Source organism: Heterostelium album, assembly GCF_000004825.1.
Source record: "Heterostelium album PN500 unplaced genomic scaffold PPL_scaffold1, whole genome shotgun sequence".
Taxonomy (NCBI): domain Eukaryota; phylum Evosea; class Eumycetozoa; order Acytosteliales; family Acytosteliaceae; genus Heterostelium; species Heterostelium album.
Window position 1 is genome coordinate 830,800 of NW_008805063.1, and position 23,872 is coordinate 854,671.

Genomic DNA, 23,872 nt, shown 5'->3' on the forward strand with positions numbered 1-23,872 from the left:
TACATTACACAGGAGCAACATTAAACATTTTTTATTGAACTCTTTTTTTGTATACCAATTTGAAAGTTGGTAATATTAATGTTTTAGTATAAAGAAATAATTGTAAATTTAAATTATTAATTTTGTAAAAAAAAAACTACTATCCATAAAAATAAAAGATGACAGTATCAACATTTAGATCAAATGTTGAAACATTTGGAAGGTTATCTCGAAGAAAGAAGTCACTCCGTATGTTAGAGGAGGAGATGGACAAACCCATCGTCATCGATGGAAACGGTCAGAAGCTAAAGAGATGTCTGAGTGTATTGGATCTACTGGCTTTTGGAGTTGGTGCAATCATTGGATCCGGAATTTTCGTGTTGACAGGTGTTGCCGCCAAAGAAAAAGCGGGACCTGCCATTGTCCTTTCCTATGTAGTTTCTGGATTTGCATGTGCTCTCTCAGGTCTCAGTTATGCCGAGTTTGCCACTAGAGTACCGAGTTCCGGTTCCACTTATTCCTACTCCTATATTGTAGTCGGAGAATTGGTCGCCTGGATCATCGGTTGGGATTTAACATTGGAGTACATGATAGCAAGTGCGACTGTAGCGCGTGGATGGAGCGGGTATCTCTCATCGATTATCACAGCGGGTGGCGGATACTTGCCGCATCCATTTAATCCCATCTCTCTGGCAAGTGGTTTCTCATTGGATCTAATTGCATTCCTATCGGTAGTGCTGCTGACGTTGGTCACTGCTTTCGGAATGAAAGAATCAGCACGATTCAACAAGATATTCGTCGCCATTAAAGTTGCCATTGTCCTGTTTGTCATTATTGTTGGATCATTCTACACCGACACCAAGAACTGGGACAACTTTACACCATTTGGTGCCAAGGGTATCTTCAACGCCGCAGCTATCACCTTCTTTGCCTATCTGGGATTCGACGGAGTTTGTAACGTAGCTGAAGAAGTAAAGAATCCACAACGTGATCTTCCAATCGGTATTCTTGGATCACTTGGTATTTCAACTGTTTTATATGTTGGAGTAGCAATTGTTTTAACTCTTATGGTTCCATATACAAATATGTAAGAATCCAACTTTTATAATTCAACAATTGAATTGAATTGAATTGTCATACTAAAGTAATTTTATTATTTTGTTGTTTTAGGGATGTAAATGCACCTGTTTCTCAAGCATTTGGAGATCATGGATTGAAATGGGCGGAAATCATTGTGAGTATTGGTGCTTTTGCAGGTTTGACAACTGCACAACTCTCTGGATTACTGAGTCAACCGAGACTATATTTTTCATTGAGCAGAGACGGATTGCTTCCAAAGTGGTTCTCTTACATTCACCCAAGATTCAAGACTCCATTCTACTCGACCATCTTCACCGGTGTTTGTGCAGCTGTTATTGCATTGTTTGTTGAAATCGATGTTCTCGCCGACATGGTTTCTATCGGTACACTGCTGTCTTTCACTTTGGTCTCTACTTGTGTCTTGATTATGCGTTATCCCGTTATAACAGACAAGTCTCAGTCTACCTCGAAATGGATAGTTCGTGACTTCCCACTGTTCCTCCAACGCCCAATGTACCTGTGCATCATGATTGCCGTTCTCTCTGGAATTTGCACAGCCGGATACTCACACGATCTCCACTATTCGGTGATCATCGTTTTCGGAGTGCTCGCACTCATTCCCAGTGCCATTGTTTTCTTCTTGGTGCCAGACAATATTCCACCTGGATTCAAATGTCCATGGGTTCCATTCCTCCCGATTCTCTCGATCTGGGTCAACATGTACCTGATGGTGTCACTCAGCTGGGAGACCTGGGTTCGTCTCGTTGTTTGGCTGGTCATCGGATTGCTTATCTACGTGTTCTACGGCCAGAAACATTCGCGTGTCGGGCGCGAAGCAGAGATGATCGATATTGACGACAAGTACGACGAAGAACTCACTCACTACGACACAGAGAAACCAGAGAAAGATGATATCAATCTCAATGTAAATACAAACAACTCAACAGTAGTAGCCAACTCGGTGTCACACGACATTCCACTTGACACCTCGACAGACACCACCAACACAACATCCGGAACAACCAACAGCGATAGCAAATCATCATCATCATCAACATCATCATCTTACTTATCATCACCAAGAACAACCGTCATCGACACAACAAACAACGAAGAGGTATTACCAAGACCAAGCTCAACACTTACCAACACCAACGCTGATTTCAATCATCAAGATGATCAAAAACAATCGATCATCGATCATTATAATAATTCAGATTAACATAATATAATATTATTTTATTTATAATAAATATTCTTAGTATTTCTACTTCCCCTCCTAATTATCAATATTTCTTTGAGATCTTTATTAAACACAATAATAATAGATGATTGAAATTATTTTTGAATATATATTTTTCTTATAACAATAAATCCTAAGAATATCGAGTAATAAATAATCTGTTATAATATTTTACTATATTTAAAAATATTTCAACTATTTTATTTATTTTTTAATAAAATAGTCTTAAAACTTGTTTTCTGGTTTAGGTATTTAACAATAAAAATTATCTATTAAATTGTTAATTATTCTTTCCGTATGATCCAACTAAAGAACTTTCAGATCAATGGAGTGCTCACTATACTAAATTCCCTAAAAGAAACGATGTTGACCTAATCTAGTAACCAATAGAGTACAAAAGTTCATTTTTTGTATTTTCTTACGAGACCTGTATCCAAACTATAATTGAAATGGTTGGAAAACAATCAAATGAAGAACATAACTATTAGAGATACTAAATTTAAAAAATAATTAAAATATTTTAGATTATTAAATAAAACATTTTTTTTTTTTTCATTTTTATTCTTTCTTTGATTTGTTTTGAGGCATTTGAATTAAACTAAAACTAAAATTTTTTGTTATAGTTTTTAAAGGAATGCTGGCCTTATACCAGATCAGAATCAATAGTTAGTTCAATGAATTCATTTTAATGATTTTCAGTCCTGTCCAAGAAAAATCCAGTAGATTAATAACAAAGAATTTATGATTATCTGTTTGAAAATTTTTGAAAAAATCAAATCTTTTTATTTGTATAAAAAAAAACAATTTTATTTCACCCCAAATTGAGTGCAAGGGGTTAAGAATTATAGTGCTGCCAGCTTGACCCCCCATTGAAAATTATAACGACTTAATTATTTTTTTTTTGAATTTTTGCTATCATTTTTTTTATTATTACATACATATAAAATAGTTTGTTTTGGTAGATATTTGTATAATTAGTAATAATAACATAAGCATTTTAAAGATGGTATGAATCATAGATATTAGATTTGCTTATAAATAAATCGATAGGTAAATGAAAAACTAACAACAACTTTTTTAATTTAAAAAATATTTATATTGTGTAGGCAAGCATATTTGAATCATATGAAGGTGAGATTAAAGATGCTTTTAGACAATTCGATCAAATCGTACAACAATTCTCAAATTTATCTACTGGTATGTACTATAGTTTTGATATTTCAATGTTAATGTGTTATCACTTTGTTTTTATATATATATATATTAACAAGCCAATTGTTTACATTATGTTTACTTTATAAAATTGACTGAGTATAGAAGCGAAACCAGCGGAATTAGACAAGTTGGAGAAACTGTTGTCATCGATCGAGAGTAATCTAGAGAGTTTGAATCTAGAGTCAAATAGAACAGGCAAATCGACACAACAATACTTTACACAATTCTACACAGCAAAGAAGACATATCAACAGTTCAAGGATAAATACCAGAATGAAAAGAACTACTCTGACTTGGTAGGTCCGAGCTATCGTGACAACTTTAACAACCAGGCTGCGCTCGGTCAACGTGAGAAGGTCGTCAAGGCCAACAAAACACTAGAGTCAGGCATTCAGATGATAAAGATGGCAAACACTCAGGTGCGTGAGGATCAACGTGTTGCCGAGGCCACCCTCAACAATATGGCACAGCAGCGTGAGCGTCTGTTGGGATTCGAAAAGAAATTCGACTCGATCGACTACTACATTGGATCGGCGAGAAAAACGATAGCCACCATGTCGCGACGTGCCATCGCCAACAAGATCATCTTGGCCGTCATTATCTTGGTGCTGATAGGTGCCATCGGTTTGATCATATGGTTGAAATTTAGAGGTGGTGACTCTGGTGGAACCACTGACACCACCACCACCACCACCTCAACCACCGGTGGACCCACAACCTCTGACTCTACATCCACCTCCACCTCTACAACATCAACATCAACTTCCACCACTGGATCAACAATTGGAACTAGTACCTCAACAACCGGTGGATCTACATCTTCATAATAATAATAATACTTACCTTAAAATAATAATAATAATAATAATAGATAATAGATAATAATTTTATTTTTCTTTTCCTCTTTTTTCTTTCTCCCCTTCTCATTAATTTACTTAAAATGACCAAGTAATAACATCTCAAACAACACACATATCATCTAATGAAATCACCGATTTAACAAAAAAGATATTTAGATCAAATAGTATGGTGTTGGATAATAAATATATTTATAATAAACTTGTATTAATTAAAAATGCTTAAAACAAAATGCTGTACCTCTTGAGGAGTCATGACTGAACTGATTTGATTCAACAAAATATAATGACACACAATAAGTACTACTTTTTGTATTTTTAATAAAATATATATATTTTTAATGATAAATTAAAACTTTTGGTTTGTTTTGTTGTTGTCTATAACTACGAACTACTATGATACTATGTAAATTGGTTAAACTATTTAAAATATTATTATTGTTGTTGCTGCTGCTGCTGTTGTTTAAGGGAGTTTGTGAATTGCAAAAGTAAGTTGCTCTGTTTCTTGAATAAAGATATTTCTATATAGATTAAGTGTTGTTTCTAATGTTAATGATTCGATTCGATTCGATTTGATTCGATTAGTAGATTAGAGTAACATACGAAGTATCAGTCTCTATAGTAATCTTTGGTGCTTCATTCTTTGAGAGAAGAGTGGTAGCCTTCTCGATAATCGATCTATAATAACCAGCAGTTGATGCATTTACTCCACCAGTAGCTATATAATTTATCAAATACAGTATTAATTATCTATTTTTATATAGTTTTAACTTTCTGTTATCTTGAATATCGTTGTTATCGTTCTACTACACCGATATCGATAAAGTATTTATCTACCTTTTAAACATAAACCTGATTTATCAGTGCAAACCATACCAACAACACCGTTTGTTGATGAACTAAAAAAATATACATATTATATAAAGAATTTGATTAATATATATTGATTATTGAACCATCCCAGTATAAAATTCAATAAGATATGATTGATTACCATTGATTTAGAGCATCAGCTAATTGTCTATCCATTGTATAATAATAACTATAAATATATATATAAAACTAATCTAATTCAAAAAAATGATCGAATAAAAAAAAAATTTTTTGTGAATTGAATTGTCTTATGACAATTTTAATGAGTAACTCACCAGAAAAAGATAAGATGGTGAATCATGTCATTTTTATCATTTAAATATCTATTTTAATAATATACTCTGCAACAAAAAGAAAGTATTGGTGCCGTTCAACAACAGAACATTTTGATCTCAATGTGGTCAAAGAAGAAAATATTATCTTTGATAGAAAAATTATCTTTGATAGAAAAAGGACCAGGCTTTACACCCAAACTGATCAAAGTTCTAACAATAATTGTTTGTTTAAAGAATGGCTATTAATTGATAAATCGCAATTGTCATTTTTAATTGTCTTTATTATCTTTTTCTTTTTTAATTTTTAACGCTAATGAATAGCAACAACTTTTTAGTAAAAGATGTCTGTCATATATGAACGATGTGATGTCTAAGATATTAAATGATGTTGATCAACTAGTTCAGCTAGTAAATAATATAATGTAGTGTCGAAACAAACTTCTTGTGATATTATCATTACAATTAGTTTTCTTTGATCTATTTAAAATTTAATTTTATTTTTTTTTTTTTCTGATTAATTTCATTAATTGATTTTTGTTTTTTTGTTTTCCCCAATTTAATTTAATAGAACATTTGTTTGATTTAGTTGAAGAAACAAAAAATAGAATTAAATAGATATTATATATTTGTAGTATAGTTATTTAGTTTTATTTTATTTTGTATTTTTATATTATATTTATAAAAGAAAGTTATTTTTATATATATATTGATTGTTTTTAGTTGTTAATGGAGTCACCCATGATAATGGAAACTAGCTATACAGATATCGAAGGTAGATGGTCAGACATCGACAAGGTCATCAAGAGAACAGGTCCATTCGTAGCACCTGACTTCCAGCCAGACACCAACGATTCTCCATCGATAAAGACTGCCTTGCAAAACGACTTTAAGATCTTGGTCATTGGTGCCGGTGGTCTTGGTTGTGAACTCCTCAAGAATCTTGCACTCTCTGGTTTCAGAAACATCGATGTCATCGATATGGATACAATTGATGTCTCTAATCTCAACAGACAATTCTTATTCAGGTAACTAAATACTACTACTACTACTATAAAACAACCTTCAATCAATCAATCAATCAAACAAACAAACTAACAACTCTCACTTCTATCTTTATTGATATTGAACATTTTACAGAAGAAAAGATGTTGGTAAATCAAAGGCTGAGGTTGCCGCTGCTTTCATCAATCAAAGAGTAGCTGGATGTAAAGTTACACCGTATGTATTTAATTGAAGTAGCATTACTTTTTCAAATGAACACTCTATTGCTAATAACACATTGCTTTTTAAATTTTAGATATAAATGTAAGATTCAAGATAAGGATGAGGATTATTATAGACAATTCAAGTTGATTATTGCTGGTCTCGATTCGATCGAAGCCAGAAGATGGATCAATGGATTGTTGGTCAACTTGGTTGTGACTGACACCGACGGAAACATCGATCCATTGACTATCATTCCATTGATCGACGGTGGAACCGAAGGTTTCAAGGGACAGGCAAGAGTCATTCTTCCAAGAATCTCATCTTGCTTTGAATGCTCATTAGAGTCTTTCCCACCACAGACCACCTATGCCATCTGTACCATTGCCAACACTCCACGTGTGCCAGAGCATTGCATCCAGTGGGCATTGATCTTTGGTCTGCCAGACGCAGCCATTCCAAAGCCATTCGATCCAAAGGTTTTCGACAATGACAATCCCGTCCACATGACCTGGCTCTACGAGACCGCCAAGAAGCGTGCCGAAGACCACAACATCAACGGTGTCACCTACAAGTTGACACAGGGTGTCGCCAAGAACATCATTCCGGCGATCGCCAGTACCAACGCTATCATTGCCGCAGCCTGTTGCAATGAGGCATTCAAGATCTGCACAGACTCTAGCGGTTACTTGGATAACTACATGATGTACAACGGACAGCAATCGGTCTACACCTACACCTTCAACTACGAAGTGAAGGAGGGTTGCGCTGTCTGCGGTTCCAACATTGTCAGCTACGAGGTCAGTCCAAAGACTTTGTTGTCGACATTCCTCGAGGACATCTCCAAGGACTCCAGATTCCAATTCAAGAAACCAAGTCTCAGATGCAACGGACGTAATCTCTATATGCAAGGATTACTCCACCAATCAACTGTACCAAATTTAGAAAAGTCACTTGAAGATCTTCAAGTTGGTGAGGGTGATGAAATCACCATTACCGATCCATCGCTTCCAGGTAGTTTGGCAGTCAGAATGAGAATCTTATACAAGTCTGATTAAATCATTATTTTGAAGAAACATACAGATCAAAACAAAAATAAACAATCATAAACAATAGTTGAATCATTGTTGTTTTAACATCCAATTTTCAAATTCAATTATTAAAGTTTTAATTAATCAATCTTTTTTTTGTATTTGTTTAAAAAGGAGATGGATGGTAAAAAAAAATTCATCAATATAATATAATTATTACACAACACAAAGTGTATAAAAAAAAAAATCTAGATTGTGTTAACCAGTACATTTAAGTTCAACTGATAACTCTCAGAGAATAAAGAAAAATAATTTCCAAGAAATCAATCCCTCATTATCAAGCACAAATTATTATTGATGATTTCTTTTCGTAACAAATAAATAGTTAAAAATTTTGTTTAATAACATTAACAATTAAAACTAACAAGTATCAATTACTTCTATTATTTTATTAATTTACCATGATGTTGAATCTGAATCAGAGGAAGAAACAACTACAACCTCCACCAATTCTTTCACTCCATCTGTCAATAACCAAGAAGTCCCCCGAGAGAAAGTTTGGGAGAAATATGCCAAAAGATCAAGAGAGAGAACCGATCATAGAACTGACCAAAACCAGTGTAGAAAATTGATCAATCAGATCCTCAAGGAATACAAAGCTGGTTCCCATGTGTCAATTGAAGAGGTCAGAGCCAAAGCTATTGAAGCTCAAACCAAGAAAATTCAATCCTACTTTGACAATGAATTCCAAACCAATGTTAGTATTAAAGCTTAATTCATATTTCCCAAACTAAAATTATTAATAACATTATTCATCATTAGTTTCCAAATGCAAAAAAGAGTAGATACAATTTGACCAAAGATTCAATTGAAATATTAAACAACTAGATGTTGTTTCTCTTCAATTCAAATCAAATCCAAATCATTTTAACTTGATCAAACCAATGTACATATGTACAATCTATCAATAATTTTTTTAATAAATGTTCAAACTTGTTTTTTTTATTTATATTAATTTATTATTTTTAACAATTTTATTTATATATATATTGTTGATTATTAGTTATTATGATTTCCCTTTTTTTTGTTGTTTTTTTTGTAAAAAAAGAATTTGTTTGGATAAAATAATTTATTGATACTTTTGTAATAAAGTTACCAACAAATAACAAACTTTAGGTAGATCAGTTCTAGTTGGGTCGAATTGGATATATTTTCCTGCAACCACCCAAGTGGCAGTAACGGTGGGTGGATTAGCACCTCCATAGTAGTTGAGAGGATTCAAAGATCCAATATCAAAAGAATTCAATTGACTAAGATCGGCATCACTTAATCTGTTTCCAAATCCTCTACCAGTGTTATAGAGACCTGTATTGATGTTGATTATCATCATTTTTGAAACTCCCTCTTTGGTAGCAGAGTTGAGAATCAAATCATTGGGAGTTGAACGAATTTCCTAAAAAAAAAAAATTATAGATTGTTGGTTGATTATCCTTTTTTTTTCGAAATTGTTATATAATATTTTGTTTGATGACCTACAAATCCTTGTACAACAGTACTAACAATAAATAGAATCGAAAGTAATATTATAAATCTCATTTTTTTGCTTCTGAACCCAAGAAAAGGATTAACTCTGAATTTATCTAATGATTATGAACTTTTTAGATAAAAAAAAAAAGAGAGATAATATATTTAATAATTAATATTATAAATTTGAAATATTAACTCTACCTGATGAATATTTTATTAATATAAACAACAAAAATGATTATTCATATTCCCTTTATTTTTACATTGCATATTGCTATTAGTGTAGTGTTTTATGGTTGGTATGATGATTACAATAATTAAATAAATAAAAAATGTGATCGCTATGATATATGCTTATGAAAAGTCATTCAAATCAACTGATGATCTGATACTAACATGTTTAAAAATGAAAATGAAATCAATTTGTTTTTTGTTTTATTTTATTACTTTTTAATTGTATCCCCCATCTCATAGTACAATTGAAATCATATGAGTATAATCATATCACCTTCACACTCATACAATCACATTGATTGATGACCAAGGTAGTAATTTCACACAAACACAAAACACACACCAAAGAAAAAAAAAAAAATAGTAATAACAATAAAATCATATTAAAATTCATTGTGATGTTAACACTTTTCACAAATTTATCCCTTTTACTAATTTTTTTCTGTTCTTCAAAAGAATATCTTAAAATTTTATTATAACAAAAATGTGATTAAACAAATAACCAAGGGGTTTTTATAAAAAGCAAAAACAAAGAAATCTTTACAAATTTATTAATTTCTTAACACAACCTAATTTAATATCTTATCTTAATAATTGTTTGATTTAGTTAACTATTAATTAATATAGCTATTATAAAATAATGAATTATATTTGTTCTTGTTATTTATAAATAAATTTTATTTTTTAAAACATTTTTTTCAATTTTCGACTTCTTTTTTATTTTATTTTTTTTCGACCTCTCTATCATCAGTTTTTTTATTATTTTGTTTACAGACTATAATAAATAAATAGATTTAATAAGATGAGTGCATGGGGTATGTATTTATTATCATTTGTTTTGCTTGCTTGATGCTTGCTTGCTAGTTTTACAGAAAGATTTGATTATTATTGTTGTTGATTTTATTATTATTATTTATGATCAATAAAATGTTAATTAATGTTCTTTAGACGCAGATGATTATGATGATTCGAGATGGGCCAATGAAAAGGTTGGTGTAGACGACGATGATGTTGCCGAAGCATGGGATGCCGAGGAAGAAGACACTCCAAAGACAGAGACACCAGCATCACAACCATCAAAGCCAGCACCCAAATCAAAGCAAACCCTGAAAAAGCTGATCGAAGCCCGTGAAAAGGCAGAGGCAACCGAAGGTGAGGTCCACGAAATGGATCCATACTTGGAAAAGAAGAGAAAACAAGAATTACAAGAGGCTGCCGACTTGGAGAACTCTAGAACTCTTTTCGGTAACTTGGCTGTCGCCAAGGATACCACTCAATCTCCATTAGACACAATGGATCCAAAGACAGAGAAAGAATTCGAACAATATGCCGCTTCCGTTTCAACCTATATCACAAAGCATGAGGTAACTACATTACAATAACAATAGCAGCAATACCAATAATTAAAACTATTATAATCCGACCAACAATCAACTAACATATTAATAATAATAATCAAAAAAAAACAAACACAATATAATATTTTAGAAATCATATCATTATCCACATTTATTAAAGACAGTTTTGAAAAATGCAACTCAGAATATGGGTTCTAAAGAATTGAACGAAATCGTCAAGTCACTCACTGTCATCGTCAACGAAAAGATTAAGGATGAAAAGAATGCTGCTGGTGGAAAGAAGAAGACAACAAAGGCTGCTGCCACCAAGAAAACACTTCAAGTCGATAATGAAATGAATTATGAAGATTTCGGTGATGATGATTTTATGTAAACATTAATAATAAAATAATAATAAATAAATAACTATTATTAAAAAACCAATAATAATAATAACAACAACAACAAAAGCAACTGTACAGTTATTTATGAAACTATTTATTTTCTTTTATATTATACAATCTATTTCTATTCTATTTTGATAATAAATATGAATCCTCTTTAATCTTTTTTCGTTTTTGATGTAAATAGAGTGATACAAAGATGAGTATGATAATATTTGTACAGATTGCCGCCATAGCAATATATGAAAGTGTTAAACCAAGTCCATCTTGCTCTACATTACACTAAGTTGTTAATCAATCGGATTAGTTAGGTTTGATACATATGTATTGTTGACTGTAGATTAGTTTTGACTTACATAGAGATTGTTTTTAAACCATGGTACAACTTGATATTGAAAGATAGTGACCGATGCCACAACGAATGCGAGAGGCAGAGCAAAGAGAACTCGGGCATAGGGTAGTCGTTTGTATAGTACAGTGCCAAATGGGAATATAGATAGTGCTAGTAGACCAATTCCAACCAACATCAGCGCAAATTGTTTGATTATATAGGTTCGCACTTGGTCAGAGTCAATAAACGACTGAGCACCACCACCAGGAAACTTGGGAATCGGTATCATCCAATGATTATCTCCTAAATCGAAATCGAATGGCAAATTACCAAAAACTCCATTGAACTCATCAATGAAGAGTGTTCCTTTGCCACTCAGCCATTCGAATATATATGTGCATTGATTTATAGATGCCCATTCAACTATTTTTTTTATTTTTTTTAAAAAAAAAGTGTTAAAATCTATTAATTTAAAAAGTATCTATTTACTAATATCACTGTATTATTATTACATACATTTTAGAGATAAACCACAAAGCAGTAAGCCTACCAAAGATAATGAACAATGAATCAATATTAAAAAGTATCTAATAGGTATTGAGGACATTCTATTTACATATTGAACAAGACAATATCTTATTCATATATTTTTATTTATATTTAGTGTAGCACAGTGTTATAGTAGTTTTATTAATGTTGATCGATATCGGGTTGATCAATTTTTTTTACACCCGATGAATAATTTTTCAAAAAAAAAAAAACTTAAAAATATGGTTGATGAATTTAAAATAAATTCTTTTATATCATATCATTCTTATTTTTTTTTAATGAATTAATCGTTTTATAACTATTAACAAAAGAAAAGTAGTTTGAAAACTTTTCATATTTTAATTCAACTCTGAGATAAATTTAAGGTCATAGAATTGTAAATTTATAAAAATAAATATCTGTTGTTATTGAAAACATTATCTGTCCTGAATTAAAATTTCAATTTTGATCTAAACTTTAATCACCCAACAAATAAGGTCCAATTCCAGTCACAAATTTGTTCAAAAGGTGGTTTGGATTTTTTTTTTACCATCGAAAAATTCTATTTATAAAATATTTTATAGTAAAACTCAAGGTCATCACTTTTATATCAAATCAATTTATAAGCATATCTATTTATAAAAAGTAATAATAAACAAAAAACTTTATGGCTTCAGGAGTTAAGACTATTTGGAATTTCTCTTTAGAAGACGAAAATACCAAGGTAGAAGTAGATGGCTACTCTATAAAAGTAAATGATGAAAAGGTACGATTTAGATTTGATAGGCGAGAAGGATCTTTATCATTTGATCATAGAGGTCACCAATTCAAAGTTGGAACTGGTCCAGATGTATTCCTCGGTTTCAATCTTCAATTATACATGGATAATCACAACATTTTAAATGGTAAACCTTATGCTCCACCTAGAGTTGGCATTTTTATTACAATAAGATTACTTGGTATTTGTATTCGTAACATACTATGGGTTTTTATTGGTATCTTTTATATCCTTCTATATGTTCCATATTTACTTTATAAGCTGGTAATATTCCTTATCTTTAGAAGAAGAATAATCACAATTAGCCAAATCTCACCACCACGATCACACTCTGGAGAAAAAATTAACTCAGAAAATGATTCCTCTGAAACTACTCCAATCTTAACACAAATTGTTATTCAACCTCAAACAACCGATCCACAACAATCACAAGGTAACCAAATCAATAGTCAATCTTTCTAATAAAATAAACAAAAAGAACTTTTTAAAAAAAAAATTTTGATATTTATAAATATAACAATAATTATTACAAATCTTTATTTTTAAAAAAAAAATCAAACTTCTTCAACTCCAAAGAAATTTAACAAATTTAAAAAACATATAAATATTAAAATAAAAATATCAAGATTAATTAAATAAAATTTATAAATATAGATAATTTAAAAATTATAAATATAACAAAACAAATCTTCGGATTTTTAACATTAAAGCAAACTTGGTATTTGTATTAAAAAGAGAATCTAATTCTCAGTTTGTTAATTAAATCGTGATCAACTTAGAATATTACTTTTTCTTGGGGGTTTCTATGACTGGATTATTAAAAAAATTCCTTATTTCTTAGCAAAAAAATTAAACACCAATTTGAAGGTGACCTTTCTTTCTTTCTTGGGATTTTTTTTTGACGAGCAAAAAAATATCTGATGACTGGGTTTCTAAAAATATTTAAGCTTTTGCAAAAGTTTTTAAAAGATAATCTAATCTTATCAAATAAATAATATGGCATCAGGTATTAATACAACTTGGATTTTCCCATTGGATGGCGAACAAACCAAAGTAGAAGTACACGGAAGAAAATGCATTAAAGTAAACGATATTGAGGTACCATTCACACCGAATGTCGCCGAACGTACCTTGGAGTTTATCTACAAAGGTCACTATTTCAAAGTTACTAACGGTGCCACTGTATACCTCGGTCTAAATATTCAACTGTACCTCGACAATCACAATATCGTAGATGGTACTCCATATATTCAATTCTCCAAGTCCGGTGCCATTGTTGTATTTGTACTCTTTTTGGTTCTTGGTATTCTGTTTGGACTCTTCATTGTCGGTCCAATTCTAATTTATATGCTGGTTATTTTCCTCATCTTTAGAAAAAGAACAATCAACATTAAGCACCTCCCAACCCCAGTTTCCTTCAGCGGAAACTACACTTCTGAAACCACTCCAATTTTACATCAAGTCGTTGTTGTTCCACCACAAACAACTCAGCAACCACAACAACCGATGCCAACCGGTCAGGCACCATACTATCAACCAAATAATGTTGCCTATCAACCGTACCAACCACCACAACAACAACAACCACCACCACCACAATACTATCAACCATACCAACAACAACCAGAACAACAATTAAAAAATATTGATTGATAATTTTCTTATTATATGTAATAAATTGAAGATAATTATAAGTATTTTTCGAAATAAAATATAAACATCTGTTTATGATCAACAAAGATTTAAAACAAAAAAGAACTAACTGGATGATATTGTTATAGAATATTTTTGTAAATTATTATATTATTTAAACAAGTAATTATCAATTCTTAATGTCTGTTGATTATTTTTTTTTCCCTCTTTTTTTCTAATTTTCATTTTTTATTATTATTATTTATTTTTTTAAATTTTGCAAAAAAATAGCAATATTTTGTTTGATCAAATTTTTTTATTGAACTTATTTTTAAAAAACTATTTTCTCTTTTTAATTATCTACCTTTAATTTATTTGTTTCATTATAAGACAATTAAATTTACTTTTTATATTATCAATTATTATTATATTAGAATCTTTTTTTTTTTTGGTGTAATTTGTAATTTGTAAATCACAATCAAAATGCGTGAAATTATCTCGTATGTTATCATCATCATTATTTTTGGTGAACATCAAACTATAGATTTTTTTAAATATTAATAATCTTATTATTTTTATTATTATTATTATTATTATAGTATTCACATTGGTCAAGCTGGTGTCCAAGTAGGTAATGCCTGTTGGGAATTGTACTGTTTGGAACACGGTATCAGCAAGGACGGTACCATCTCCAATGAATCGGAACTTGCCAAGTCAAAGAACAAATCGTTCGGTACCTTCTTCAGTGAAGCTTCCAACAAGAGCAAGGTCGTCCCACGTGCCGTCTTTGTCGATCTCGAGCCATCAGTCGTCGATGAAGTCCGTACCGGTTCCTACAAGAACCTCTTCCATCCAGAGCAATTGATCTCCGGTAAGGAAGATGCCGCTAACAACTATGCTCGTGGTCACTACACCGTCGGTAAGGAGATGATCGAGAAGACTTTAGATCGTATCAAGATCTTGGCTGACGACTGTGACGGTCTCCAAGGTTTCATGGTCTTCCACTCTGTCGGTGGTGGTACCGGTTCCGGTTTCGGTTCGCTCCTCCTCCAACACCTCTCACACGACTACGGTAAGAAGTCCAAGTTGGATTTCTGTGTCTACCCATCACCACAGGTTTCCACCGCCGTCGTTGAGCCATACAACTCTGTCTTGTCGACTCATGCACTCCTCGAGAACACCGACGTCGCCTTCATGTTGGACAATGAAGCCATCTATGACATCTGTCGTCGTTCATTGAACATCGATCGTCCATCCTACACCAACTTGAATCGTTTGGTCGCTCAAGTCATTTCTTCGCTCACTGCCTCACTTCGTTTCGATGGTTCATTGAACGTCGATATCAACGAGTTCCAAACCAACTTGGTTCCATTCCCAAGAATTCACTTCTTGCTCTGCTCATACGCTCCAGTCATCACCCAAGAGAAGGCAGGTCACGAGCAATTCTCTGTCGGTGCCCTCACCAACGCCGTCTTTGAACAACAAAACATGATGGCCAAGTGCGACCCACGTGAAGGTAAATACATGGCCTGTTGTTTGATGTACCGTGGTACCGTCGTACCAAAGGATGCCCAAAAGGCCGTCGCCGACCTCAAGACCAAGAAGACTATCTCCTTTGTCGATTGGTCACCAACCGGTTTCAAGTGCGGTATCAACCACGAACCACCCACCGTCGTTCCAGGTGGTGATTTGGCCAAGGTCGAGAGAGCCGTCTGTATGTTGTCCAACACCACCGCTATCTCCCAAGTATTCACCAGAATCAACCACAAGTTCGATCTCATGTACACCAAGCGTGCTTTCGTTCACTGGTACGTCGGTGAAGGTATGGAGGAAGGTGAGTTTGCCGAGGCTCGTGAAGATCTCAACGCCTTGGAGAAGGATTACGAAGAAGTCGCCGAAGAAGGTGGAGAAGAAGTTGCTGAAGAGATGTAAATCAACGTTGAAAATTCACATCCTGTTCTCATTAACCAACATCTAAAATACAAATAGTTATAATCCTAAAGGATCCAATAAAACAAGATTCCGGGTATTTTACCTTTTTCTTTTTTAGATCACCAAATAATAATAATAATAATAATAATGTTTATCCAGTTTGTTTTGTTTTATTTTATAATATTCTTTAGTTCATCAAATACAATTATCTTTTCAAGTATCTTTCCTTTTTCTTTTCCACGTTTGAATTCTTCGTTTTCAACTTTCTTCCAATCTTCGTAGGTAATGAGATTGTGTTCTTTCGATTTGAGGAGGTCTACAATACCCTGATAGCCTGGTAGGTTTCGGTTGTATTTGTTTTCATTGTAGTCTTCTTGGATGGTATGAGCGGTTTCGTCGGCATTCATCGAGACGTTTACAATTGCGCCGGACGGTCCAGTCTTGATCCACCCACTAACATAGAGTCCATCGATGATCTTCTCAGAGTCTACTCCTTCCAACACTCTTCCAGCACGATTGGGAACCTTTACACGCTTGAAATCGAATGGTACCTCACTGAATTTGGTACCGGTGTAACCAATGCTTCTAAAGACAACCTCTGCTTTGAGTGTTTCCCTAACTCCTGTTCCAACTGCTTTGACATCGCCTTTGTCGTCACTCACCAGCTCGTTCTTCTCCAATATGACCTCTGCTAAACATTGACCACCATTCGATTCGACCATCTCAACAGGTGATCTCTTAAAATGGAATATAACATTCTTATAATTATTATTGTTGTTGTTGTTGTCTGTCTGATTTGAAAGATCACCAATATTAAAGTTTTCTGGTAATGGTTTAAGATATTGTTTGAATAATTCAACCATCTTTCTTTGTGCTCTTTCCATTTTATTTACTATACCAATACAATACAATATTGCATAGCATTAATAGTATGAATAAAATAGTTAGTATTATTGGTAACAATTACAAAAGTAGTGATATACATACGTTGATCTTCAGTAAATTCCAATGTTGTAATATCATTTACATAGGTGTTGATATTCGGTAGTTTCAATATCTCTCTAACTTCTTTGGTGGTAAAAGAAACCTCGGCTGGTCCTCTTCTACCGATAATATGTACATTCTTGACTTTACTGTTTGATAGTATGTCGGTGGCTGTCGATGTGATGTCGGTGCCAGCGATGTCTTCGATGGGTTTAACCAACATTCTGGCGACGTCAAGTGCTACGTTTCCTTGTCCAACGATTACAACGTTCTCGTGTTGCAAATCATAATGTTTCTTTTGGAAATCTGGATGTCCATTCAACCAAGAAACGAATTCACGAGCGGAATACACAGTTTGACACTTCTCGCCTGGTATATTCAACTTTTTCTCACCTTCGATTCCACATGCCAACACCACAGCATGAAATGTCTTTCTAATCTCCTCGAATGTTATATCGTGATCAATATTGACATTTCCAACGAATTTGCAAGTCGATGGATGTTCCGACCATGTCTTTTCCAATGTATTCTTTACTTTCTTTTCGTTTTGATGATCTGGTGAAATACCATATCTAATCAAACCAAATGGATATGGTAGTCTAAAAAAATTTATAATATGTCATTGTTTATAAGTAAGTAAGTAAGTAAGTTCTCTTTGCAAAATGACTTGACTGTTCTGTTTGAACAATCAAACAATGTTGTTTTTCATTCAACTACACACTTTTCAATGATTGTAATATTAGAATCTGGTAGTAATTTATAAACACGATTAGCAGTATACAGTCCTGCAGGTCCACTACCAATAATACATAGTTGTAGTGGTGATTTACTGTTACTATGTGAATCTAATGCATTTGTTGTCGTACAATAGTTTCTAAAGAACTGTAATCTGTTCTGATGAGATGATGTACCTTTAAACAACTTAAGCATTATTTTTATTCTTCAGAATTCTACTAAATATTTCTTTATATAAATATATATATATATTTCTTTTAATAAATAAATAATGAATTAATAAATAATGAATTAATAAATAATTAAAATCATGATAAAACTGTGAAGTAATAAATTATCGTCTTTTCATTCATATTTTTTTTAAACTGATCATCCACATTTAAAAAAAAACACCTCATTATTACATTTTTATTTTTCATGCCACTTTTGCAAAGATCATTGAAAGTTGTAATAAAAAAAAAAGATCGATAGAAGTAATGGGTTTAATGATAATCAAACAGATCATAATAAGTTGTAATTAAATCAGTCAAAACAATTGTTTTCAATTTTAAATTAATAAGGTTAAATATCTTTTTACAACAACTTCCAAATTCCAAATTATTTTTAGAAAGAATCATAGAACATCAAATCTATTGTAATAGAACAAGCTAAAATGTTATCTAACAAAAAACAAATTGTTTGATCTAGATATTTTTTTGACACACATTTAATTGTGAAATTTCAACGATTGACATTTTTTTACAATTCTAAAATATTTTTCTTTTAAAAGTAAATTACAATTGTAATCATCCATAATTAGTTAATTATTTAGTTAGTTAGTTAGTTATTCTATTGCTATGTATAAAGTACCAAACTATTTAATTAAAATCTTATTATCAGAATATGGATTGGATGATATCGATAGACTTTGCTTTGTTTTCACATCGAAGCAATTCTATAACCACAGAGACTACTATTTGAATGTGAATATAAAGTCAGAATCATCGATCTCTATCTTTCCGTGGTATGCAGAGAAATCAATGGTCTACTCTCATGCAAATCAAATCGATCGGTTGAATCAAACCAAGACTACACTTGAATATCTTTGGATGAATGAATATACATCTGGTGAGTTCAGTGAATGTGTCAACCTGCTATTCCTTCGCACACCTTCGCTTCCACCAAACAGTTTCCGTACGATGACAAAACTTCGATATCTAAAGCTACATGGATTCAATAATAAGTTTGAGCCCAACGTTCTGCCTGACACTCTAGAGTATTTGGATTTGGGTTTGAATTTCCGAAGAGAGATTGCCAAGGATGTGTTACCACCACGACTTAGAATATTAAAGTTTGGTAACTCTTTCAATATTATCATGAAAAAAGTAGTTATACCAGAGAGTGTGAGATCACTACGGTTTGGTTTGTCGTTTTCACAGGCTATTGCTCCGGGAATGCTTCCGTTCAAGCTGAAAAAGTTGAAATTCGGAGGATCTTTTAATCACCAACTTCACAAAGATATGTTTCCAAACTTGAAAATCTTGATTATCACACAGTACTATCAAGCAAATTTCCAAGTGGATTCACTTCCCCTCACCCTAAAGAAACTCTCGCTATTTAACTACAGTAACAACCTACTGCATCTCCCACCGAATCTCTTGTATCTTAATCCTGGTAAGGAGTATAACCGTACCATCAACATACCGGTCAGTATCACCTACTTGATATTGGCAAACAATTTCACTCAGGCAGTGGATCTATCGATATTTCCCAACCTGAAAAAACTCAAAGACTATCGGCGACACCAACATGATATCCTACCTTCGACACTTAGAAATATATGGATCAAATTCTATCCGAATGAATTGTTTAACTTGATCGATGAGCATGGATATCAAGTGGAATCGATCTGCTATATACCTGACTCTATGTCAGTGATATACACAGAGATTCCAAAGAGTTTGAAGTCATTAAAGTTAGTTGGTCGTTGTTCGATTCCTCTAAAGAAAAGCCAAATCAAAAGTGCATTGGGAGTCACTCGTCTGTCATTAGGCTCGCTCTATACGAGTGATGAATTTCCAATCAAAGATATCTTCCCGAATCTACAGATGCTGACATGTTATAAAGAGTTTCTACAGTACCACAGCAATAGGAAATCGATATCACCACTTACCAATATCACACTTATCTCAATATCTTCGCACTATTTCAACCCAATAAGGACCAAGCATCAAATAAGAGTACTCGATTCAAAACATACACTCGTCATTGAAGCTGATTCTCAAAAAGGTGGTTTCAAATATAAAAGATAGTTTAAAAGTAAGAAAGATCAAATTAATAATATTTAACAATTTTGTAATTTAATTTAATCAATAGAATAGTCTAATAAAGGTATATATATGTATTATAATAAATAAATAATGAATTCATAGCAATCGATTGAGCAACTGTTTTAGCGTACTAAAGAGTCTTACGATATCAACCTCTTTATTCTTCAATCGCTTTCTCTCTATGCACAACTTGAAGTGAGTTCAATTGTTTTAAAAAGTCACCCAATTTAAATTCTTGCTTTTTAATACCCAATATATTTTTACCCCAATGTTACAAACAACTTTTAAACAAATGAAGAAGAGTTTAATTTTTTGTAAATTGACAATTTTTTAACTTTAATCTATCTCTAATATTTTAATAAGATTCCATCATGTGTTAGACAATTTACAAAACCACCGGTAGGTTTGAAATATTAATATCCCCCTTTTGTTTACTTTAAATTAATAAGAGTTGAATTTTTTGTAAATTGGCAAATTTCTATTTTTATTATTAATTAAGTATTTAATAGTTGATAATCAACTATTTATCATAAAGCGTCTTTCTTCTATCATTAGAAACAAAAAACAAAACAAATAAAAGTATTAAATAATTTCTTAATATTTACAAAAACTTCTAAAAAATAAATATGGATAGTAGTCGCTATGTTCAAGCTGTTCAAAGTGCCTGTGGAGAACTTGCAGACAAATTCGATGCACTGGCAATGTACCAAGGTGAAAAAGCAATGTTCACAAGTCCCAATTGGAAAGGTACTCCCTCCGATGTGAAGTCGTATGTTGATGCTTGGAAAGATTCATCTATTGAGTCGATCACCTACAAGGGTGACACATATAGACTTCATCCAAGATCCTATGATAATGTACTCACTTCTATCAATGATGACAAAGGACATGTCATGATCAGATTCGAAGGTCAAAAAATGATGGTAGCACATACCACAAACTTTTTGAGTGTAAATGAATTTTGGTTGGAACCAAACAACTTTAGTGCTGCTTTTAAAGTAACTATAATATATTTCATTAAAATGGTTGTTTTTCTATCTAATCTAATAATCAAAAATTTTAACCTTTAGGCTGCAGATGCATTTTCTGGTTTTTGCCAAGTTTCTGGTGCCATTGCAAGTGTATTCTAAAAGTCAATATACTTCCTAAATTTTCTACAAAATTACCTTTAAATAAATTAATTATGTGTTGTATCTTCACTTATCAATAAAACTAAAATTTTTAAAAGACAAAAAGAAAAATAGTCTTTCTTTCATAACATTGATAAATATGTCTGTCTCTGTATTCTTTGATCTCTCAGGTTTGTTGTAGCTTGCTCCGAACTTTGATGAAGTTTGGAAAACTCATTTTCCCATCGAAAAATAGAGTCCTTTCAGTTTTTTTAAAGAATAAAACAAACTTTATATTCTAAAAATATCACATATTTTCTTTTTAATTAATTTTATTTACTTTATTTTACTATGGTACAAGATAATACAATTATTAATAATGATAATGAGGATATAATCACATTTAAATCAACATTGTGCATTGAACATCAAAGACAATGTGAATTCCTTTGTTTCGATTGCACAGTGTTGCTTTGTTCTAAATGTATAATCACCAAACACAAATCTCATCAAATCGATGATGCTGATACTATATCACAATCAATCATTACTCACTATAATGATAATGATATTGATAATATAATATTTAGAAGAATGCAATCAATATTAAATAATCTAAATCAATATAATAATCAATTGAATCAATACAAAGAAAAAGAAGATGTTATCTCTAAATACTACAGAGATCTACATGACCACCTAATGATTGAAGAGTACAAACTAAAGAAACCTTTCATCGATGAACGAGAAAGAATAAAATCAATCATTTCAAATCTATCATCACAATTACATTCTTTATCATTAACAATTAGAGATATAATAGATAGTAATAATAATAATAATAATAATAGTAATAGTAGTGGCTATATTAGTAGTGAAAATATAAATGGTTCAAATGAATTAAAGTTTTCAAATAATAGTAATGATATTGATATAGCCGATAATCTCTGTAGTTTTAATTGTATTATAAGTTATTTAAATAGTTTAAATAATAATAATAGTTATTATAATAATAATAATAATAGTAATAGTAATAATAATAATAATGAAGAATTACTTTATAAAATAAAATATTATTTATATCAATTAAGTTGTAATAATAATTGTAAACTGATTGATTATAAGAGTATCAATGTAGAGTTGGAGGATATAGAGATAGTTAAGCAATCACTTTCATCGATATATGATATTGATATCAATTCAATAGATGATAGTTCCAAAAGAAGTGTAATCATATCATCAAGCATTGGAGGTGGACTCTACACACTGGATGCTGCTCCAGCAACAAGTGGTCGTCACAGTATTGATTATAGATGGAACAAAATATTCAATGATGATTTCATTGAAAATCAATGTTTATTGAATAGAACTCTGTTTGTGGATGGCCGTTATCTCTATTGTTTTGGTGGAAGTAATTTAATATCAAAGAAGCTGGAATTCTCTCGACTTTGTCTGGACAACCTCAACACACACACTCTGCTAGCTTCAGATTTGCCTTTGAAATGGGAGGTTGTCGAATCACAAAAGAGTTGTCCACCGATTGGAGCGCTCGGTTCCTCTATATGCTATGATGAGAGCAGTCACTCGGTCTATGTGATTGGTGGTCTGACGCCACAGATCGTTGCCAAGTCTACCTACCAATCAAAGATCTACCAATTCAACTTACAATCACGACAACTCAGCGTCTTTGGTGAGAATCCTAATCCAACGGTGTGTAGTAGCTGCTTTGTAAGTGAGAGAGTCATCTATATTATCGGTGGCTTGAACACCGACTTCAAGGAGAATCGCTCGTTGGTATCGATTGATATCGATACCGGTATCTTAAAGATCTTGATAGACGATATCGGCTACAATCAAACGATAATCGCTCAGCTCTACCATCCCGACACTCAACTGATATACATGCTAGACAAACACTGTTGCTTCTTCTCGCTCTCACCCACTACACTCCAAAAGAAATATCTACAACCACTTACTTTCAAAGATAACCATCAGAGAATTCAAAAGATATTAAATTTGAACCACGACTATTCAATGGTGGCAAAAAAGAATCATATTTATCTTATGGGCGGTGCAGATTTTGGTAATCACAAGTACTCAATCAAACGCAACCATTGGGTAACAATCAAAGATAATGATATTATGCACCGTAATGGATGTGCTTCTTTTACTTTTGAACTACAATTACAACAACAACAAATACAAAACAACATAAATATTAAGAATTAATAAAAAATATATAGTTTATTTATTTTAATATCTAATTATTGTTGCAC

General features: G+C 32.1%; 14 protein-coding genes across 14 annotated transcripts; 10 read left to right on the top strand and 4 right to left on the bottom strand.

Moving 5' to 3' along the window:
* Positions 1-158: 158 nt before the first annotated feature.
* On the top strand, positions 159-2,281 carry ctrB (putative cationic amino acid transporter; the record flags this gene model as incomplete). Its single annotated transcript, XM_020571426.1, has 2 exons — positions 159-1,066; positions 1,150-2,281. The coding sequence occupies 2 exons, from the start codon at positions 159-161 to the stop codon at positions 2,279-2,281; spliced, it is 2,040 nt and encodes a 679-aa protein (XP_020438700.1).
* Positions 2,282-3,305: 1,024 nt separating this feature from the next.
* PPL_00397 (uncharacterized protein) lies at positions 3,306-3,677 on the top strand (the record flags this gene model as incomplete). Its single annotated transcript, XM_020571427.1, has 3 exons — positions 3,306-3,308; positions 3,409-3,499; positions 3,574-3,677. The coding sequence occupies 3 exons, from the start codon at positions 3,306-3,308 to the stop codon at positions 3,675-3,677; spliced, it is 198 nt and encodes a 65-aa protein (XP_020438701.1).
* Positions 3,678-3,921: 244 nt separating this feature from the next.
* On the top strand, positions 3,922-4,344 carry vti1B (putative v-SNARE family protein; the record flags this gene model as incomplete). The annotated part of the gene is made up of 1 exon (XM_020571428.1): positions 3,922-4,344. One exon carries the CDS (start codon positions 3,922-3,924, stop codon positions 4,342-4,344), a length of 423 nt encoding a protein of 140 aa, XP_020438702.1.
* A 368-nt stretch (positions 4,345-4,712) lies between these two features.
* On the bottom strand, positions 4,713-5,403 carry PPL_00399 (uncharacterized protein; the record flags this gene model as incomplete). The annotated part of the gene is made up of 4 exons (XM_020571429.1): positions 4,713-4,794; positions 4,978-5,092; positions 5,212-5,273; positions 5,369-5,403. 4 exons carry the CDS (start codon positions 5,401-5,403, stop codon positions 4,713-4,715), a joined length of 294 nt encoding a protein of 97 aa, XP_020438703.1.
* Positions 5,404-6,266: 863 nt separating this feature from the next.
* Positions 6,267-8,531, top strand: ube1c (NEDD8-activating enzyme E1 catalytic subunit; the record flags this gene model as incomplete). The annotated part of the gene is made up of 4 exons (XM_020571430.1): positions 6,267-6,547; positions 6,660-6,740; positions 6,820-7,739; positions 8,185-8,531. The coding sequence occupies 4 exons, from the start codon at positions 6,267-6,269 to the stop codon at positions 8,529-8,531; spliced, it is 1,629 nt and encodes a 542-aa protein (XP_020438704.1).
* Positions 8,532-8,885: 354 nt separating this feature from the next.
* PPL_00401 (uncharacterized protein) lies at positions 8,886-9,352 on the bottom strand (the record flags this gene model as incomplete). The annotated part of the gene is made up of 2 exons (XM_020571431.1): positions 8,886-9,209; positions 9,293-9,352. 2 exons carry the CDS (start codon positions 9,350-9,352, stop codon positions 8,886-8,888), a joined length of 384 nt encoding a protein of 127 aa, XP_020438705.1.
* Positions 9,353-10,319: 967 nt separating this feature from the next.
* On the top strand, positions 10,320-11,248 carry eIF3s1 (eukaryotic translation initiation factor 3 subunit J; the record flags this gene model as incomplete). Its single annotated transcript, XM_020571432.1, has 3 exons — positions 10,320-10,332; positions 10,466-10,881; positions 11,006-11,248. 3 exons carry the CDS (start codon positions 10,320-10,322, stop codon positions 11,246-11,248), a joined length of 672 nt encoding a protein of 223 aa, XP_020438706.1.
* Positions 11,249-11,387: 139 nt separating this feature from the next.
* PPL_00403 (uncharacterized protein) lies at positions 11,388-12,196 on the bottom strand (the record flags this gene model as incomplete). Its single annotated transcript, XM_020571433.1, has 3 exons — positions 11,388-11,540; positions 11,615-12,012; positions 12,106-12,196. The coding sequence occupies 3 exons, from the start codon at positions 12,194-12,196 to the stop codon at positions 11,388-11,390; spliced, it is 642 nt and encodes a 213-aa protein (XP_020438707.1).
* A 588-nt stretch (positions 12,197-12,784) lies between these two features.
* On the top strand, positions 12,785-13,626 carry PPL_00404 (uncharacterized protein; the record flags this gene model as incomplete). Its single annotated transcript, XM_020571434.1, has 2 exons — positions 12,785-13,328; positions 13,550-13,626. The coding sequence occupies 2 exons, from the start codon at positions 12,785-12,787 to the stop codon at positions 13,624-13,626; spliced, it is 621 nt and encodes a 206-aa protein (XP_020438708.1).
* Positions 13,627-13,891: 265 nt separating this feature from the next.
* On the top strand, positions 13,892-14,548 carry PPL_00405 (uncharacterized protein; the record flags this gene model as incomplete). Its single annotated transcript, XM_020571435.1, has 1 exon — positions 13,892-14,548. The coding sequence occupies one exon, from the start codon at positions 13,892-13,894 to the stop codon at positions 14,546-14,548; it is 657 nt and encodes a 218-aa protein (XP_020438709.1).
* A 462-nt stretch (positions 14,549-15,010) lies between these two features.
* On the top strand, positions 15,011-16,459 carry tubA (tubulin alpha chain; the record flags this gene model as incomplete). The annotated part of the gene is made up of 2 exons (XM_020571436.1): positions 15,011-15,027; positions 15,127-16,459. 2 exons carry the CDS (start codon positions 15,011-15,013, stop codon positions 16,457-16,459), a joined length of 1,350 nt encoding a protein of 449 aa, XP_020438710.1.
* Positions 16,460-16,629: 170 nt separating this feature from the next.
* On the bottom strand, positions 16,630-18,373 carry fdxr (adrenodoxin reductase; the record flags this gene model as incomplete). Its single annotated transcript, XM_020571437.1, has 3 exons — positions 16,630-17,351; positions 17,447-18,042; positions 18,165-18,373. The coding sequence occupies 3 exons, from the start codon at positions 18,371-18,373 to the stop codon at positions 16,630-16,632; spliced, it is 1,527 nt and encodes a 508-aa protein (XP_020438711.1).
* Positions 18,374-18,595: 222 nt separating this feature from the next.
* Positions 18,596-19,970, top strand: PPL_00408 (uncharacterized protein; the record flags this gene model as incomplete). The annotated part of the gene is made up of 3 exons (XM_020571438.1): positions 18,596-18,625; positions 18,994-19,285; positions 19,906-19,970. The coding sequence occupies 3 exons, from the start codon at positions 18,596-18,598 to the stop codon at positions 19,968-19,970; spliced, it is 387 nt and encodes a 128-aa protein (XP_020438712.1).
* Positions 19,971-21,113: 1,143 nt separating this feature from the next.
* PPL_00409 (uncharacterized protein) lies at positions 21,114-23,825 on the top strand (the record flags this gene model as incomplete). Its single annotated transcript, XM_020571439.1, has 5 exons — positions 21,114-21,485; positions 21,558-21,606; positions 21,716-21,787; positions 21,958-23,412; positions 23,581-23,825. The coding sequence occupies 5 exons, from the start codon at positions 21,114-21,116 to the stop codon at positions 23,823-23,825; spliced, it is 2,193 nt and encodes a 730-aa protein (XP_020438713.1).
* Between the last annotated feature and the right edge of the window lie 47 nt (positions 23,826-23,872).